General features: G+C 47.2%; 1 protein-coding gene across 1 annotated transcript in view; it reads left to right on the top strand.

Moving 5' to 3' along the window:
• LOC125706798 (cytosolic carboxypeptidase 4) overlaps window positions 1–19,774 on the top strand; it is a 157,703-nt gene that overhangs the window by 100,308 nt on the left and 37,621 nt on the right. The window contains exons 21-23 of the mRNA XM_048973633.1: window positions 6,580–6,709; window positions 7,817–7,948; window positions 8,254–8,430. Of these exons, the coding sequence (XP_048829590.1) occupies window positions 6,580–6,709; window positions 7,817–7,948; window positions 8,254–8,430 (439 nt within the window). The remainder of the gene's footprint in view (window positions 1–6,579; window positions 6,710–7,816; window positions 7,949–8,253; window positions 8,431–19,774) is intronic.

Here is a 19,774-nt window from a genome sequence, read left to right on the forward strand (position 1 = left end):
AAATAAACCATAAAGATGAAATGCTTTGTGCGTCAAGAGTACACAGAGAGGAGAATGTCCAAAACAGAAACCTGCAAGGGAGGGTCCGACAAGTGGCTGAGGATCCCCTCAGAGACAGCAGTACCTTTTCCATTTTGCAAACAGAATAGTGCAAAATGCTCGTTTTAAATTTGGAACATTTAAACATCTGGGTAATTTTTGATGCTAGCTGGGTTAAGAACCTTTTCTGAAGGTATAACAGCAGCTGAGCTCCCTGGGTTCTGATCCAACTACCTTCTCTTTTCCACCTTGTTGTGGTAACTCCTGACCCAATGTGCATCAAATGGTGTTGTACCTCCTACCCATTATGCCGAGCATCCCCCGAATCTAGCACTGTAGAATACTGGGGTTCCACAGGTGCATGCTGGATGTGTGTTTAGGGGAACACTTCCAAGAAGCTAGGAAAGAATGGTTATGGCATGAAGACTCAGCTGGTCTCCTCACAGCTCTTGGGTCATCCCAATCCTTCAGGATGTTCCACCACCCTGGGACAAACTTGGCCTGACCAAGTTCTGATTGAATTGCATAAATTCCAAATATTCCAAATATGAATTCATATTTGTTCAGCAGATGCATCAGCAGAATGATTTCATGGGTGATGCAGAGTGGCAACGAAGGTGAGCACTGGGTCTCTGAAACCAAGTATTGTCTTATGAATAAATTTAAACTCAGAGAGTACTTCTCTCATTTACTGTAGGTATCATCCATCCATTTTCCAAACCGGATACTATCCTGGAAGCAATGGGCATGAGGCAGGGAACAACCCAGGATGGGGGGCCAGCCCATCACAGGGCACACTCACACACCATTCATTCACACATGCACTCCTATAGGCAATTTAGCAACTCCAATCAGCCTCAGCATGTTTTTGGACCGTGGGGGGGAAACCGGAGTACCCGGAGGAAACCCCACGACGACATGGGGAGAACATGCAAACTCCACACACATGTAACTCAGGCAGAGACTCAAACTCGGGTCCCAGAGGTGTTAGGCAACAATGCTAACCACTGCACCACCATGCCGCCCCCATTTAGGTATCATATCTCACTAATTATTTTGCCCAGTGCACAAAATCCTTTTCATGCCACATGATGCTTCTTTTGTGATTTTCTTCCCTAAAACCAATGACAGAAAAGTAAATTCTATACTTGTTAGTTCATTTCTCTCATTTCTGGATTTCTAGACACATAACAGCAATACTTAGTGCAATACTCAGCAATACTCTTACTTAATGATGCAACAATTCCCCCACTACGCCTAAAAAAATCTGTTTCAGTCCACCACATCACCTTCATGAAGAGTGATGAGGAGAATTTGCCTTCAATGTGCAACGTGGTCTTCATCAGGAGCATTGAATGTCCAATCGGACATATAGCCTTAATCATGAGTGATGAGGTGCAACAGCCTTCAGTCGCCATGTGACCTTCATCAGAACCAATGTGTAGCGGCAACCTTCAATCCGCCGTGTGGTATTCTTCAGGAGTGAAGAGGAGCAGCAGCCTTCAGTCGCCATGGGGATTTTATCAGGAGGAAAGAGGAGCAATAGCCTTCAATCTGCAGTGTGGCCTTCATCAGGAGCAATGAGGAATGGCAGCCTTCAATCCATCGTGTGGCCTTCATCAGGAGTGATGAGTAGTGGCAACCTTAAATCCGCCATGTGGTATTCATCAGGAGCAATGAGGAGCAGCAGCCTTAAACCCATCGTGTGGCCTTCATCAGGAGCGTTTATGAGCGGCACTTTCAATCCATCGCGTGGTTGTCACTAGGAACGATGAGGAGTAGCAGTCTTGAATTTGCAGTGTGGCATTCATCAGGAGTAATGAGGAATGGCAGCCTTCGATTCACCCCCTGGCCTTCATCAAGAGTGAAGAGGAGCAACAGCCTTCAATCCATTGCATGACCATCACCAGGAGCAATGAGTAGTAGTGCAATGTGCCACATGACCTTCATCAGGAGTGATAAGGAACAGCAGCGACCAATATGCCAACTGGCTTCGCTTGGGGGAGATGAGGCGTCTCAGCCTTCAGTCCACTGTGTGGCCTTTATCATGAGAAAAGAGGACCAGCAGCTTTCAATCCATCGTTTGGGCTTCATCAGGAGCATTGATGAGCAGTGGCCTTCAATCTGACCTTAATCAGGAGTGATGAGGAGTAGCAGCCTTCAGTCTGCCGCCTAGCCTTCATCAGGCGTGAAGAAGAGCGGGAGGCTAAACTCCACCACATGGCCTTCATCAGAAGCAAAGAAGAGCAGTGCCCTTCAATCCACCTACAATAAGACCTTCATCAGGAGCAATGAGGAGCAGCAACCTACAATCCGACACGCTTTCATCAAGAGCAATTATGAGCATTGCTCATATAAATTAAATAAATAAATCGCAGGGCCTTGATGGAATCTTACCTATAGTTTTAAAATAGATAAGGGATATGATTTGCTGACCTTTAACTTTATTATTTCACAAATCTTTATCTGCTGGTGTGCTACCATCTAATTGGAAGCATGCTAATATAACACCCATATTCAAAAAGGGGATAGAAGTAATCCTGCAAACTTTAGGCCAATTAGTTTAACTTGCACAACTGGGAAAGTAATGGAAGCTACAACCCCAAATCAGAAAAAGTTGGGACTGTATGTAAAATGAAAATCAAACTGAAAACAGCACTTTGTTAAATTATCTTTGACCTGTATTACATTGAAAACAATACAACAGCACATTATTTTAATTTTATTGTTTTTCTCAAAATAAACACGTATTTCAATGTTGGTTCTTGCAACACATTTCAAAAAAAGTTGGGGCAGTAAAGCATTTATCACTTTTTAATGTTGCCATTCCTTTTCACAACACTTAAAAGATGTTTAGGGACTGAAGACACCAAGTGATGAAGTGTTTCAGGTGTAATTTTGTCCCGTTCTTCCTGAAAATAAGTTTTACGCAACCGTACTGGGTCTTCGTTGTCGCATTTTGTGCTTCAAAATGTGCCACACGTTCTCTATTGGAGACAGGAGACAGGTCGGGACTGCAGGCAGGCCAGTCAAGTACTCGTACCCTCATTCCTCCTGCCCTGCGATGGGCTGGCCCCCCATCCTGGGTTGTTCCCTGCCTCGTGCCCATTGCTTCCGGGATAGGCTCCGGACCCCCCGCGACCCAGTAGGATAAGCGGTTTGGAAAATGGATAGATGAAGTTGACCAGACAAAACATGAAATATTTTGTGTTCATATTGTCTGAATGAAATGAAAATACAAGTCACAGTAAATTTAGAAATCACTACTTTCTTTTTTTATTTGCGTTTTCCATACCGTCCCAACTTTTTCTGATTTGGGATTGTATAATCCAGACAAAAATAGTAGATTACCTGGATTCAAGTATCATACTGAGAGATAGTTAAGAAAGATTTAGGAGGTAGATCCTGTTTAACTAATTTACTTGAGTCATTGAGGAAGCTAAATTGATCTACAATGTGATCCACTGTAATCCGCCGCATGGCCTTCATCAGGAGCGATAATGAGAAATGGCCTTCAATCAGACCTTCGTCAGGAGCGATGAGGAGTAGCAGATTTCAATCCATCGCTTGGCCTACCTCAGGTCCGATGAGAAGTGGCAGCCTTTAATCCTTGGCATGGACTTCATCATTAGCAATGTAGAGTAGTGGCCTTCAATCGACCTTCAATTACAACATCATCAAGAGTGATGAGAAGTAGCAGCTTTCTATCTGCCGCCTGACCTTCTTCACGATCAATATGTTTTGGCAAACTTTAATCCAGCAACTAGCTTTCACCAGATGCCATGAAGAGTGGCAGCCATATCTGCCTTGTGGCCATCATCAAGATGAGGATCAGTGGCCTTCAATCATCCACATGGCCTTCATCAGGAGTGATGAAGAGTAGTAGCATTAAATTCAACTTCAGTCGAAGCTTGATCAGGAATGATGAGCAGTAGCAGCCTTATATCCACTACATGGCTTTCATCAGGAGCAATAAGGAACAGCAGCTTTTGGTCTGCTGCCTGGTCTTCCTCATGAGCCTTGAGGAGCAGCAGCCTTTAAACTACCACCTGATCTTCATCAGTAGTTAAGAGGAGTAGTGACCGTCCGTCTGCAGCGTGACCATCATCAGGAGTGATGAAGAGTAGCGCCACATAGCCTTCTTCAGGAGCGATTAGAGCAATGGCCTTCAATCTGCCTTGTGGCCTTCATCAAGGGTGATGAGGAGCAGTCGCCTTCAATCCACCTTCTTCAGGAGGTATGCTGAATGGCAACCTTCAGTCCGCTGACCTTCATCAGGAGCGATAAGTTGCAGTGGCCTTCCATTCACCACATTGCTTCATGAGGAGTGAGGGGCACTTTTGGCGGGGTGTCAGTCCGCACCCCGGGAATGGGGAGTGTTCAACAGCAAAAACGACGTGCGTGGAAACATGTCACGGGCATCTCGGTGTTCTGTACTCGGTAGATTTAACTATAAGCCATAAATCTGAATATTGGCATTTTATGTGGCTCTTACCCCCGTACTCAGCAAACGTGAATTTGCTGGATTATAAAACACATTGCAGGAATATTCGGGTCTGCTCTGCCCTTCTTTCCACCATGTTCCTTTTTTTTTTCCTACCCCACCCTTCGATGACTTCATCGTTGTTCAAGAACGCACGTCACGCCTGCTGGCATGGAGGTGAGGTCAGGCCACGGTCATTTTTAAAAGTGGACTTCATGGACGTTCAAGGAGGCCGGCCTCTGCATGGTCAAAGGCTGGGCTCTGATTTAAAATGTTGTTTAAGATAGACAGAAAAACCCTCACAGCAAAACTCCTGCTGATAAAAATTACAGGTGACAGAGGCTTGAGCAGAAACTGCAGTAGATAAGTCGCTTTGGGTTTGAAAGGCACTGCCAAGAAACGAATTGGGGAAATGAAGTGGACACCGACCAAGGTTAGCCGCTATCCGCTTCTGCGAAGGTATCCTGTCAGCTGCTGCTGGCTCAGCTGCAGGGTGGCGTCTCTGCTAATGTTTGCTGTATTTACTTATCAGTTACGATACACCAATAACAAATGACTTTCTATACGAGTTGCATATTTTGGTCACGCTCTGGACTGTTACCTCCTGATGAAACCCATGGGGGTCATCACTCATTTAGCCAATGAACCATCAGTCATGACCAGTGAAGTTTCAGCTGAGTTTGAAGATCCTGCTTCCTCTTTACGGTCCTATGAGGAACGCTCCCAGTTATGCTCTGTCATCCTCCCCAGCTGTGTTGGTTAATCGCCTTGCTCTTCCTCTCCCCCCTCCGTGCTTGCCCTCAGAACAGGCTGTATTTTGCTTGGTCAGCCGGCACCCACTCGGCGCCCACAAACACGCCTCCCCCTCATTTTTTATTTGTTGTAATTGCTTCCTGAAGGATTCTGAGTTTCTCACCCTGCTGTATGTGGGTTGGGGGGGGGGGGGGGGGGGGGCGGGGGTGCATCCAGCCATGGTGTCATCAGGGTCATGCCGCCAAAGTCGCTCACCAAACAAGCTTGCCTTTCCTCGTGGCATGTTAGATTTATGAATATTCTGACTGCTGTAGCGTTCAAGGACTGGCCAGTGGGTGTTTGCATGTGTGTGTGTGTGCATTTGTGTCTTAGTGTATTCAGATGTGAATTTTGTTTGTGTGCATTCGCTTTGTCCACGGGTTTCCATGGGCTTGTGGGCTTATGTGTGAGTATGTTTTTTCTGTTTTGCATTGTGTGTGTGAGTTTCCGCCCTGACAGCCCGGCTGCACTTAAGGCTCGACTCCATCAAGCCTCCCACACCTCCAGCTGTCACAGCCTCCAGCCTATCACAGTGCAGTACCATGAAAGGAGCCCACGGCGACATGACAGAAAGCCCCCAACACGCTGACCCACGCAGCACGCAGACCCACAGTTCTCAGAGTTGCTATTTGGCCCCATGACATTCATCAGTTGGGTGGGTGGGTGGGTGGGGGAGTGTCCTGCCTTATCCCCATGAGGCTCCACACCCCATTGCTGTTTCCCTCAGAGAATAGACTCCTTACTCCTCCCCCCATCCCATCTTCAGCTGCCTTTACTGAAGCTTTACTTCTCCACTGAGTTCTAGGAAAGTTTTGTCGTTCATTTATTTTCAGAGGTGGACATTTAAGGTCCAGGAAGTAAAAATCCAGACCATGATTTACTTTCAACCAAGCAGTGGAGCATAAAGAGTGACAGTCACAGAGTACTCAGCTGGTTGGTTGAAACAAAATCCTGGTCTGGATTTTTACTTTCTGGACCTGAAATTGCTGCCTCTGTTTATTTTTATTTTCCATTTATTGTTTTACTTTAATAGCAGTGAGGAGTGGCCCCTGGGGAGATGCATTATTATGCTCCCCTTCCCAAATGCTCTGTCCTTTTCCCTCTCTCTCCTTATATTTGTTTTCCTTGTATAATTAATTCCAGACTTTCCGGGTTTTTCTGGATTGACTGGACCACCTTGGAATAATTATCTGTGAATTTCCAGTCCCCAGCCACCCCACCCCCTCCACCCCATGTCCTAAATAACTCCCCCTGGCTTGTTACAGGCATCGTTGCTCGCTAAGTGGCATGGACTTGAACCGGCAGTGGGTAAAGCCTGATGCCACGCTGAGCCCTACCATCTACCACACTAAGGGCCTCCTCTCCTATCTCGCCAGCGTCGGCCGGAGTCCACTGGTGGGTCTACAGCACCACCCTCCCACCACTGGGGGGCTCATCCTTCAGCTTGGTGACAAATAAATATTTTTGTTCTCAGAAGTGGAAAGTTCGGGTTCAGAAAGTACAAATTCAGAGCAAGATATTGTTTCAACCAAGTAGTTGAGTAGTTTGTGGCTATGACTCGTTATACTCAATTTGTTTGGCTGACACAAAATCTTGGTCTGGATTTGAACTTTGTGAAACTGAACTTTCCACAGCTGCCTGATCTACTGCAGCAGTTGGCAGCAGACTGACCACTCGCACTATGCGTCAGTGAGTAGCACTGTTGCCTCAGCTCTTTGGGGTTGGGGTTTTAAACTCTTGCAGTCCCAAGGTGTGTAGTGAGATGAATTCTCCTATAAAATTCCCTTTTGTGCTGTTCTCCTGTCCAGTGAGTCCCTTTGCTTTCCATTACCCTGTACTGGATACATGTTGAGGAGATGGATGGTTTTGTCTGAAGATTCTTTCATTTGAGGCCACTTCTTTCATGTGGCTTCCTTTACAGTGGTAGATCAGACTGCATTAGACACGTTTCAAAAATGCTAACAGAAATGTCACTGTTTCCATGTTTTACATTATTTACAGTGTGTTCTAAGTCTGCTGGAACCTGGCTGCATTTACAGATAGTTATACAAGGATCTTCCACATATTAAAGCACTGTCCAGTCTGCCCCAAAGGGATCGTTGTGATGGTCATTTAACACATTTACCTGTGGGCTCGATTTAGACATGTGAAAGACTCAATGCCATGGTTTTAGAGCTGATTGGAATTTCCGCTGAACATTTAATTAACGGGGAGTGGCGCCGCTTTGCACCCTGTGGTCTGGTCGTAAACATCCTGCCTCGGGCCCCATTAGTGTCTCCCCTGCAAGAGACACTTCTTTGTACAGATTGCATGCGGAGCCTTGTGGAGTTTAAAGGAAAAACAAAAACCTTGTCATGTCCCCTCATTGGGAGGTTAATTGTGCTCAGTGGAGCGTAGAGCATCCTGACTCATCTCTATCTGATCATTTCTCCTTTAAGTCAAACCAGTACAGAGAAAAAAACCTTTCAAATCAGTGTAACTGACACTGATACTCTCTCAAAGGTGTTCTGCGACTACCATGGGCACTCGAGGAAGAAGAATTTCTTCCTTTATGGCTGCAGCGCCAAGGAGACCCTCCAGAAGTCAGGATGTGGGGTTCCTGTCGCAGGACTGCAGGAGGACATTGGCTATCAGGTGTGTGGGCCCTCTCCTCGGTTAGGAGCTTAAATTTAGCTTTAAGCTTTACTAGAGGTCGTGTCTTTCTCAGTTTTCCTGTTTTAGTGTTTAACATAAGAAAAATTATGCTGACTGTGATGGGCTGGCCCCCTGTCCAGGCTTGTTCTCTGCCTCCGGGATGGGCTCCGGACCCCCCGCAACCCAGAAGGATAAGTGGTTTGGGCAATGGATGGATGTTATGCTGATTTGTGGGTATCTAAAGTGTGAAGAGGGTGGCCATCTTGGCCTATGGTGCTCACTTTTTCATTCCCGTGGTGTTCCAGACGATCCCGCAGGCCCTGGATGGCGTGGCCCCTGCCTTCTCCCTGGCCAGCTGCAGCTTTGTGGTGGAACGATCGCGGGAGCCCACGGCACGCGTGGTGCTGTGGCGCGAGATGGGAGTGCTCAGGAGCTACACCATGGAGAGCACCTACAACGGCTGCAACCAGGGCCTGTACAAGGTGGGGACCCTGCCCCCTCCCCATTTGTTTGTGGGTGTGTTTTAACTGGTGGGGAGGGGGGGTTGAGGGTATAAATGTTTTGCCTCCTGACTTCCTCCCGCTTTCCAACCTCTTTGTTAAAGTTTGCTCTTTCTGATATCCGAGAAGAGCTGGCATCAGCCACCCAGGTTATTGACAGGACAGCCCCTCGAAATGGCCCTCTACATCTCTAAAATGCAGCCTTTTCACCTCAGGGCGCTGCTTGCAGTCAGGTTTGCAGCTGCACACTGTGTATCGGGTGTGAAAAAGCCAGGAACACATTCCCTGATCTATTGTTGGAGAGCTTCAGGAGCAGAGCCTGTTTCTCCTGGTCTCTGTTCTCCTCATCGCCGGCAATGTCGTGGTGGGATACAGCCTCTCTCATGTCAGAATGATGAAGGGTCCAGCGGTGAGCCCCAGAGCACCGCCTCTCGCCAGCTGCCCCTCCGCTCCAGTGCCCCAAATGAGCCCATATGTCACCCCTATGTTCTCCTCTTTCTGTTCCTCATCATGGCCGCCCAAGGTTGACAGGTTTGAAGTGTCCCTATCTGTGTGGGAATTTCCCCCTCCCCATTTTGGGGTGACTCTGAATGGTGTGTCTTTGTGTGTGATAGCCCCCCCCCCCCCCCCCGATGGACTGGTGCCCTTACAGATTCCAGTGTTGTACAGGGAGCACACAGAGTTAAATGACAAACATGAGGGATGACACACGGCTGTGGGATGCGGGGGTGATGAGAGGCCTAATTGGCCCTCATTGAGTTCTTGAAAGGGAGGGGGGGGGCGTTGTGCGGGACGGCCCTGCCAAAATGATCATGTGCTCATGTTTTGCTCTGGAACAGAATGACACGTAGAAATGCGTTACTTCGCTTCTGACGCTGTGTACCGTCACACTCGTCCCACGCATGTGAGCACCTGCATGGAGAAGAGCGACTCACAAGTACCAGCAAACCCTCGTGTAATTATCTCTGCCTTCTTTATGCACTTTTGTAACATGTGTCCTATAGACTCAGCATTTTTGTACATTAATTTTGTAACAATCTATACAGCCAGTGTCACTGAATTGCCCACAATTTCTAACTTTGTGTGTTCGCTGCCCCTCTCCTGCCAGAGCTCTGGGCTCACTATCACCCTCTAGTGGACAGGTGCCATGCAGAATGGATGGCCATACATCCATTCATCCATCTTCCTGCCGCTTATCCCAGTCTGCCTCACAGGGAGGGGTCGGGAGTCTGTCCTAAGGTACAAGGGCAGGGCTGCACTCCGGACAGGATGTCTCGGACATCCGTGTATCCGTGTATGTTATATATATATTGGGAACAGTTCCTGCTTGATTTATTGCACTCTTTTTGCATTGATATCCAGCCAGATAATGCAAGTTGAGATGTCTCAGACTGGAAATCGACTGTTTATCACCATCTCCCGGTTAACAAATAAAATAAATTGGTAGGAGCATGTGCTGCGATACGAATGCAAAGTAGGAGAGCGTTCGGAGATCTCGCACAACTGGATGCGCACTGACCTCCGTGCGGGATGTGGCGGCACGAAGAGGGGCTTTCAAAGCGAGAAAGTCATATGATAAGATGGGTAGAAGATGGCATCAAAGTGATTCTGTCAGATGTGCATGCAGACAAGAACATGGACAACAAAATACAAGTGATTTGATACAAGTAAGCGTAGGTCTTAATCAGTGTTGGGGAAGCTACTTTTAAATGGTTTTCAAGCTACAAGCTAATTATGATTAAAAGTAGCTAAGCTACAGCCAAGCTGCTGTTTAACGTGGTAGTTGGCTATACTACAAGCTACAGAGAAAAAGTAGTTAATGAGATCAAAGCCATTTCATTCGGTAATACTTAATGTTTGGATAACAATTTGCAAGGACACATGCCTCATGGGATGTGGCACTTATATGGAAGTTTTTATTGGAATTTATTATTTGTAACCCACAGAAGACAATCCACAAATATGTGTTTTTAAATTTGTGTTGTGTAAAATCATATGCCCAAAAGTGAGGAGTGATTTGTACAAGTCAAACATGTTTTGCACATTTGTGGATCACTTCCTGTCTATTTCTGGACCGTATTACATTTGTGACTTCCCTTCTGTCAGAGTTTTGGGTTGGACGGTCAAGCAGGAAGCGGGGAGGGATGAGGCAGGTAGGCAGGATTGTGGGAAAACGAGGGTTTAATCAGGGACCGGGACGACAGGGCAGACGGCAACAAACTAACATTAATGATGGACAAAAGGCAGAGCAAGACGTGGACTCAAATAGACAGGACTGGGCAAAAATAATAGGACACAGCTGGGCAAGATCGGGGAAGCACACGTGGGTAATCAGGGGGCGTGTCAGGGGGTGTGTATCAAGGGGCGTGTCAGGGGTGTGTGTCAAGGGGTGTGTCAGGGGGGGCGTGTCAAGGGGTGTGTCAGGGGTGTGGCACACACGTGATCTCAATATACACTTGCCCACATGCTACAACGCGACAGCATGCATAAACCCAAATAATGCAGACATTTCCTGTAAAATTTTACCCACAGGCAGTAAAATGTACCCATCCCCCCACCCTCTGAATGACTGTTTCCGTGAAACAGTATCCACCCCCCGAATGACTGTCTTCTATGTAATTCTATGCTTAGGGCAGGTCATTAAGCACACACTACCTCGACTGACATACTGTACACATTGTACTCAGACACTCACACTGTAATAGGATGTCTGTCTCATTTTGTGTGTTATTCTTATTTCTCATTTATTACTTATGCTGCTAAACTGTTTTTCACTGTTTCTGTAATAGTGACAATAAAGATCTATGTTATCTTAAAATATGCTTTAAGCATTGAATTATGGGGGACAATGTGCACCATTAACTTTAATATTATGTGTTTTTATTTGTATTTACATTCATAATTGCACTGTGTCCATTCACTGCCAGTGACTGTCAGCAAATCAGCTGTGGTATTGAACCATGGTGTCATAAACTCGAAACCACTTTCAGGTATACTGTAGCCTACCTACCTGGTATTATCGTTTGATGATGTATGTGAGGATATGCAGATCCATACTGCAATATTCCAGAAAGAGGGTCCGAGTTTAAACCTTAACTGCGATACTACGGTAAAGTTAGTTTATATGCAGTTTTCCAGCTGTGATATCTTTCAGTGTTTGTAATACAGTATATTTAATATTTTTCCAGATATTATATTTGTTTTTACAGTGTGTTCTTTTACAGTTCTTCTTCTTCTTCTTCTTCTTATTATTATTATTATTATTATTATTATTAACAAAAAAAGTATTGCGAGGGAATGTAAAGCTTGTGAGAGAATTCAAAATGAGACCTTCACAGAGACCTCTTAGATGTTCCATACCACAGCTGATCTGTAGTAAATCACAAATAGGCCTACATCACTATTCGTTAATATGGAGGTTGTGTTGTGTTAAATTGTATCCACAAAAATACAGAGCAATGTGTACACCTAAAAAGAGTTTAGTACTTCCCATATATTTGTGACCTCGCTCCTTTTTATTTGCCGATTTTTGTCCAATTCCTGCCGCAGCTGATCTGTAGAAAAAAAATCCATAAATATGATGTGCAGTTGTGATATATATCGTTATTGAGATATGAGATTTTGGTCGTTTCAGAATTTCATTCCGTGATCTAATTTGTGTTTCTCTGTTGTCTCAGGAGTTATGGGGGGAAATAACTGCATGTTCTTGCAAAATAAACATTCGCAAAATATAGGCGTATAGGATGCTGCGGAAAACACGTAGTCAGTGTTGTCTAATTTCCACTTTTATTTGCTTTTATTTTGTTATTATTTTGATTATTTTAAATGATCTTCACTTTACATTTTTATAGTGTATGAGTGTACAGTACTGTACAGAGTGTACAGCAAAGGCAAATTTCAAAGAAATACCCATTAAAAACAAGACAATCGTTCAGCATCTTAGTTTCATTCTCTTACTTTATGCTACTTAAACTCTGTCTTGCATTCTGATACTTACACAACTGTTACCAAATCAGCTGATACAGCCAACTTTGTGATGCACCACATTGTGTATTGTAGTACACTACTTTTAGTGACACTTCTATCACGGCAGTCTGGATGGAAACCGCTATACCAGTGTTTTCCAACGCAGTCCTCGGGGGCCCCGGACAGTCCATGTTTTTGCTTCCTCTCAGCTCCTAGTGCACATGGTTCCTGATTGGCAGGAAGCTGAGAGGGAGCAAAAACGTGGACAGTCCGGGGTCCCTGAGGACTGGGTTGGGAAACACTGTGCTATGCCCTAACGTGGGGGAACTCTCACACTGCCAGACACAACGCAGACGTAGCCACATATCCGCGGTATCCGAGCGGCCGTACAGTCGATTAGGCGTAAGTGGCATAGATAAGTCGTATGTAAGTCGACTACAACCTATAGTATTTTAACTACATAACATTTTACCATGTTACGTCGCTATTTGTGCAAAAAAAGAAGTTACTGGAAAAGCTACATCGTTTTAGAAGTAGTTACACTTCTTATAAGCTACTGAACAAAGTAGTTAAGTTAGTAGCGTTGCTAATTTTAGTTAGCTATTCCCCAACACTGGTCTTAATGTATGTACCAGACTCATAGAAGTGGACCAGGACACCCACCTGATTGACCGTACCGAGCCGATTGCGTTTCAGCCTCGACTGCACTGACTGTAGTAAGACTTATGGCTGCGTCTGGGTTACCATTAACTTTTCGTCTTTCCTATTACTATTTATTTTACATTTTCATATATTATATGTGACCCGTCGCCACGAAATGAGTCTTAAGTCGCACTGGTAGAACTGCACCCATAAGACTCATTTCGTGGAGATGGGTCACATATATCAAATTCATTATATATCAAACTGCCCAGCGAATAGAGAAAACTAAACACTAACCTGACGGCGAGTAAGAAAATTGCATGTTGGGATACATTTTTTACTGAACTAGTCCAGGTGGCTTGTAGCAGAAATTATTCCACCCCTGGATGAGACATAGGATGATGAATGGACATGTTTCTAATGTATGTACAGTGCTTTTGGTTATGCAAATGCATTCTGTGATTAATATCTTTTAGTTTTTATAAGGAACTAAATATGACTGATTTGTGATTAAATGGAAATTTACACTTTCATAATCAGTTAACCTGTTTAGCCCAATGAAGACTGGTAAACAGCCCCCCTATCACTGAAGTATGAATGTTAAATACTAATTGAAATGTTGATATGATAGTGTTTGTGAAATGTTTCCCCAAATATTAATGGGAGCTGGTGGCAGTTTCATCATTATTGCCTTTGTGGTGTATTTTGTGGGTTGAGTTTAATTACCTCGGTGATCCGACCTGGATTTCCGCATTCCTTACAGAGCTGGCTGGTGGAAAAGGCAGTTAACAGCAGGGAGCCTAATTACCCTACAAGCGACTTCTATCATTTTGCCCCAACACAGCCTCGGTCGGGATCCTTGGCCTCAATGCACAAAAAAAAAACAATCCATCCACCAGGGAGTTGGGGGGGGGTAACAATTTAAAACCATGCCGAGCCCTTAAAATCCCAGGTGGAGAAAATAAAGAGTTAATAACAATGAATCACACTCTTTACGACACTGCATTAAGCTGCGATTAATCTGACTCCAAAACATTTAATGAGGTCGACATAAAATATGGCAGTAGCTATGTTTAACAGGCACCTGAGACATTTCTGAGTGTTTGTGGTCTTATTGCTGTCTCTTACGACGAATGATTAATCCTGAATGAATGGGCTTTCAGTAACAACAACAGCTAATTACCAAAGAAAGTTAGTGAAAAATGAGTGGAGCCCTCCGATTCGGCGCTGTGTTACGGGGGTGTTAACATACTCCAGCACTCTTCATTTACAGTCCCCATACTGTTATATGCTGTATACTATTTGAACATCCATAAATGCCATTTCTCTAAGGGTGGCAAACAGATTCCTGTAGCACAGAGGTTCACAGGATGTACAGTAATGTAGCTTTGTTAAGATAGTAGTTGGGTTTTAAAGGACATGGAAGCAGTGTCTAAACACAAACTCTAAGCTCTCTCTCTCTCTCTCTCTCGCGCGTCTATCTTAGACACGTACAATCAGTCCTGTCCCTACCCCCCAGACAACCCCACCCTCTGCATGTCAAAGATGGGGGATCAGAAGGGAATGTCAATGGGTCTCAAAGATTTTAACACACACTAAGGTCCAACACATCGCTCCTGGGGTCTTACATGTAAGGAATAAATGAAGCCGTGTTGGAATGCAGGTAGTGAGGTGTTTCAGGACACGCACTCAAAAAGGCCTCAGATCCCAAGGGGAAACGGCTGTTGTACCCTTTATCATGGGACACTTCAGTGAAAATCCCATGCAGTTTAAATTAATTAGGCAGCTCAGTATGAAAATCAGTGTTTTATTTTGTACAAGTTTGTGACAACATCATATAATGACGAGGCTTTAACTCTGCAGGGGTGAAAATCTGCATTCTGGTTCCACTGCAGGCTGCTTCTTCCTCGGAGATGTTTATGACTGAAGAATGTTTTCTTTTGAAATGTACACAGATGAGCCACAGGCACACACAGGGAAACACGCTGACGCGCACATACACATTCTGCTGCAGTGACCCCCTTAAATCATATCTGAAGGTCAGTCTCCTATGGTGTATGTGTGATTTCATGCAATATTCATCATGATCTAATTTCAATTGAAAAGATCTCGAGGCTGAATTCACAGAACGACTAACAAATGTCACAAAAGGCTGGAACAAGCAGCCTCAGAGGAGACATTTACAGTGGCGGCATTCAGTGTGGCACTAATAGCCCAGATATCTTTGCATGCCAGTCAGACCCATGTCCTAGCATACGGTCTGAGCACAGTGTCCAGTGAAGTGCAAAGATCCCATCCCAGTGTAGTGTACATTGCTGCCTATGTAGATATTGTCTAAGCACAGTGTAATGTGTAGCTTAGAGACACAGTCTCAGATGTACAGTAGTCTGTAATGATTCGGCCTGAGCACAGTGGGCAATGTAGCATAAAGACATGCTCCTAATGGGTTGTGCAGTGCTTTTTGAAGATACTATCTGAACACAGTGTGCAGTATAGCATAGAGACATGCCCTCAGTGAAATGTGTGGTGTAGTGTAAAAACATGGTGTGAGTGCAGTGTGCAATGCAGAGTAAAGGCTCAGGGTGAGTGAAGTGTGGTGCAGTATAAGGCCTGGTGTGAGTGCAGTTTGCTTTGTAGCGTAACGGCTAGGTCTGAGAGTAATGTAGGATAAAGGCCCAGTCTGAGTGCAGTTTGCTTTGTAGTGTAAAGGCTCAGTGTAAGTGTAATGTACAGTGCAGTGTAAAGGTTCAGTGGGAGTGCAGTGTGTAGTGTAATTTAAAGGCCTGGTCTGGGTGCAATATCGTGTAAACACCCAGTGTGAGTGCAGTTTGCTTTGTAGTGTAAAGGCCCAGTGTAAGGGCAGCATGGAGTGCAGTGTTAAGTCCTGGTCTGAGTGCAACGTGCAGTATAGTGTAAAGGTCCAGTGTGAGTACAGATTGCTTTTTAGTGTAAAGGCTCAGTGTAAGTGTAATGTACAGTGCAGTGTAAAGGTTCAGTGGGAGTGCAGTGTGTAGTGTAATTTAAAGGCCTGATCTGGGTGCAATATCGTGTAAACACCCAGTGTGAGTGCAGTTTGCTTTGTAGTGTGAAGGCCCAGTTTGAGTGCGGTGTAGTGTAAAGACCAGAGGTCAGTGCAGTGTGTAGTGTAGTGTAAGGGTACTATGTGAGTACAGTTTACTTTGTAGGGTAAGGTCTAATTTGAGTAAAGTTTGCTTTCTAGTGTAAAGCCCTGGTGTGAGTGCCGTGTGAGGTGTAGTTTAAAGGACCTTGCATCGCAACACAGCCTGGTGTGAATGCAGTGTGTAGTGTAGTGCGAAGGCTCAGTGTGAATCCAGTGTGTAGTGTAGTGTGAAGGCTCGGTCTAAATGCAGTAAAGCTCAGGAGGTACACCTTCCGACGGCTGCTCTTTCAGCTGAAGAGAGCTTGTGGGATGGCTATGATGACCATGAAGTGACAAACTGGACACTCACATAAAGTGAGACATCTCAGCCATGAAAACAAAATGAGAGGAAGACTGAGACAGTTTTTGCCAATAAAACCTCTCTGGTCCCAGGGCTGCGTGATCACTGAACCAGTCCTTATGTATTGATTAACCACATACTGCAGTTAAAATTTATTCATTCTTTTCAGTTTATTAAGACTTTTGTGAAACCACAGCTAAAAATCACACAGGGCAATTTTTTTTGAGTTTTTAACTATTTAATCTAAATATATGAGCAGCTAAATTGTTTTTCTCAAAAATAAAACACTTTATCCATCCATCCATCCATCCATCATCTCCCGCTTGATCCGGGGTCGGGTCGCGGGGGCAGCAGCCTCAGCAGGGAGACCCAGACTTCCCTCTCCCCGGCCACTTCGTCTAGCTCCTCTGGGGGGACCCCGAGGCGTTCCCAGGCCAGCCGAGAGACATAGTCTCTCCAGCGTGTCCTGGGTCTTCCCCGGGGCCTCCTCCCAGTGGGACATGCCCGGAATACCTCCCCAGGGAGGCGTCCCGGAGGCATCCTGATCAGATGCCCGAGCCACCTCATCTGGCTCCTCTCGATGCGGAGGAGCAGCGGCTCTACTCTGAGTCCCTCCCGAATGACTGAGCTCCTCACCCTATCTCTAAGGGAGAGCCCAGCCACCCTGCGGAGGAAACACATTTCGGCCGCTTGTACCCGCGATCTCGTTCTTTCGGTCACAACCCAAAGCTCATGACCATAGGTGAGGGTAGGAACGTAGATCGACTGGTAAATCGAGAGCTTCGCCTTTTGGCTCAGCTCTCTCTTCACCATGACAGACCGATGCAGCGCCCGCATGACTGCCGACGCCGCACCGATCCGCCTGTCGATCTCCCGCTCCATCGTTCCCCCACTCGTGAACAAGATCCCGAGATACTTAAACTCCTCCACTTGGGGGAGGACCCCATCCCCAACCCGGAGAGAGCACTCTACCCTTTTCCGGCTGAGAACCATGGTCTCGGATTTGGAGGTGCTGATTCTCATCCCAGCCGCTTCGCACTCGGCTGCGAACTGCTCCAGCGAGAGCTGAAGGTCACGGCTCGATGAGGCCAACAGAACCACATCATCTGCAAAAAGCAGAGACCTAATCCTGAGGTCACCGAACCGGACGCCCTCAACGCCCTGGCTGCGCCTAGAAATTCCGTCCATAAAAACTATGAACAGAATCGGTGACAAAGGGCAGCCCTGACGGAGTCCAACCCTCACCGGGAACGAGTCCGACTTATTGCCGCCCATGCGGACCAAACTCTGGCACCGGTCATACAGGGACCGAACCGCCCTTAAAAGGGAGCCCGGTATCCCATACTCCCGGAGCACTCCCCACAGGACCCCACGAGGGACACGGTCGAATGCCTTTTCCAAGTCCACAAAACACATGTAGACTGGTCGGGCAAACTCCCATGAACCCTCCAGAACCCTGCTGAGAGTATAGAGCTGGTCCACTGTTCCACGGCCAGGGCGAAAACCACACTGCTCCTCCTGAATCCGAGGTTCGACAATCCGGCAGACCCTCCTTTCCAGGACCCCCGAATAGACCTTACCAGGGAGGCTGAGGAGTGTGATCCCCCTGTAGTTGGAGCACACCCTCCGGTCCCCCTTCTTAAAGAGGGGGACCACCACCCCGGTCTGCCAGTCCAGAGGTACTGCCCCCGATGTCCACGCGATGCTGCAGATGCGTGTCAACCAGGACAGCCCCGCAGCATCCAGAGCCTTGAGGAACTCTGGGCGAATCTCGTCCACCCCCGGGGCCCGGCCACCGAGGAGCTTTTTGACCACCTCAGCGACCTCCACCCCCGAGATAGGCGAGTCCACCCCCAAGTCCCCACACTCTGCTTCCATATTGGAAGGCGTGTCGGTGGGATTGAGGAGGTCTTCGAAGTACTCCCTCCACCGACCCAAAACGTCCCGAGCTGAGGTCAGCAGCGCACCATCCCCACCATAAATAGTGTTGATGCTGCACCGCTTTCCCGCCCGGAGCCGCCGGATGGTGGACCAGAATCTCCTCGAAGCCGTCCGGAAGTCGTTCTCCATGGCCTCACCAAACTCCTCCCACACCCGAGTTTTTGCCTCAGCGACCGCCAAAGCCGCATTCCGCTTGGCCTGCCGGTAGCCGTCAGCTGCGTCTGGAGTCCCACAGGCCAGAAAGGCCCGATAAGACTCCTTCTTCAGCTTGACGGCATCCCTTACCACCGGTGTCCACCAGCGGGTTCGGGGATTACCGCCGCGACAGGCACCGACCACCTTGCGGCCGCAGCTCCGGTCAGCCGCCTCCACAATGGAGGCACGGAACATGGCCCATTCGGACTCAATGTCCCCCGCCTCCCCCGGGATATGGGAGAAGTTCTGCTGGAGGTAGGAGTTGAAACTCTCCCTGACAGGGGATTCCGCCAGACGTTCCCAGCAGACCCTCACTATACGCTTGGGCCTGCCATGCCTGGCCGGCTTCCTCCCCCACCAGCGGAGCCAACCCACCACCAGGTAGTGATCGGTTGACAGCTCCGCCCCTCTCTTCACCCGAATGTCCAAAACATGCGGCCGCAAGTCCGACGACACGACTACAAAGTCGATCATCGAACTGCGGCCTAGGGTGTCCTGGTGCCAAGTGCACATATGGACACCCTTATGCTTGAACATGGTGTTCATTATGGACAGTCCGTGACGAGCACAGAAGTCCAATAACAAAACACCGCTCGGGTTCAGATCGGGGGGGCCGTTCCTCCCAATCACGCCCCTCCAGGTCTCACTGTCGCTGCCCACGTGAGCATTGAAGTCCCCCAGCAGAACAAGGGAGTCCCCAGGAGGAGCGCTCTCCAACACCCCTTCCAAGGACTCCAAAAAGGGTGGGTATTCTGAACTGCTGTTTGGCGCATAAGCGCAAACAACAGTCAGGACCCGTCTCCCCACCTGAAGGCGGAGGGAGGCTACCCTCTCGTCCACTGGGGTAAACCCCAATGAACAGGCGCCCAGCCTGGGGGCAATAAGTATGCCCACGCCCGCTCGGCGCCTCTCCCCGCGGGCAACTCCAGAGTGGAAAAGGGTCCAACCCCCCTCAAGGAGACTGGTTCCAGAGCCCAAGCCGTGCGTCGAGGTGAGTCCGACTATATCTAGCCGGAACTTCACAACCTCGCGCACCAGCTCAGGCTCTTTCCCCATCAGAGAGGTGACATTCCATGTCCCTAGAGCTAGCTTCTGCAGCCGAGGATCGGACCGCCAAGGTC

The sequence above is a fragment of the Brienomyrus brachyistius genome, chromosome 13 (assembly GCF_023856365.1).
Source record: "Brienomyrus brachyistius isolate T26 chromosome 13, BBRACH_0.4, whole genome shotgun sequence".
Classification (NCBI taxonomy): Eukaryota; Metazoa; Chordata; class Actinopteri; order Osteoglossiformes; family Mormyridae; genus Brienomyrus; species Brienomyrus brachyistius.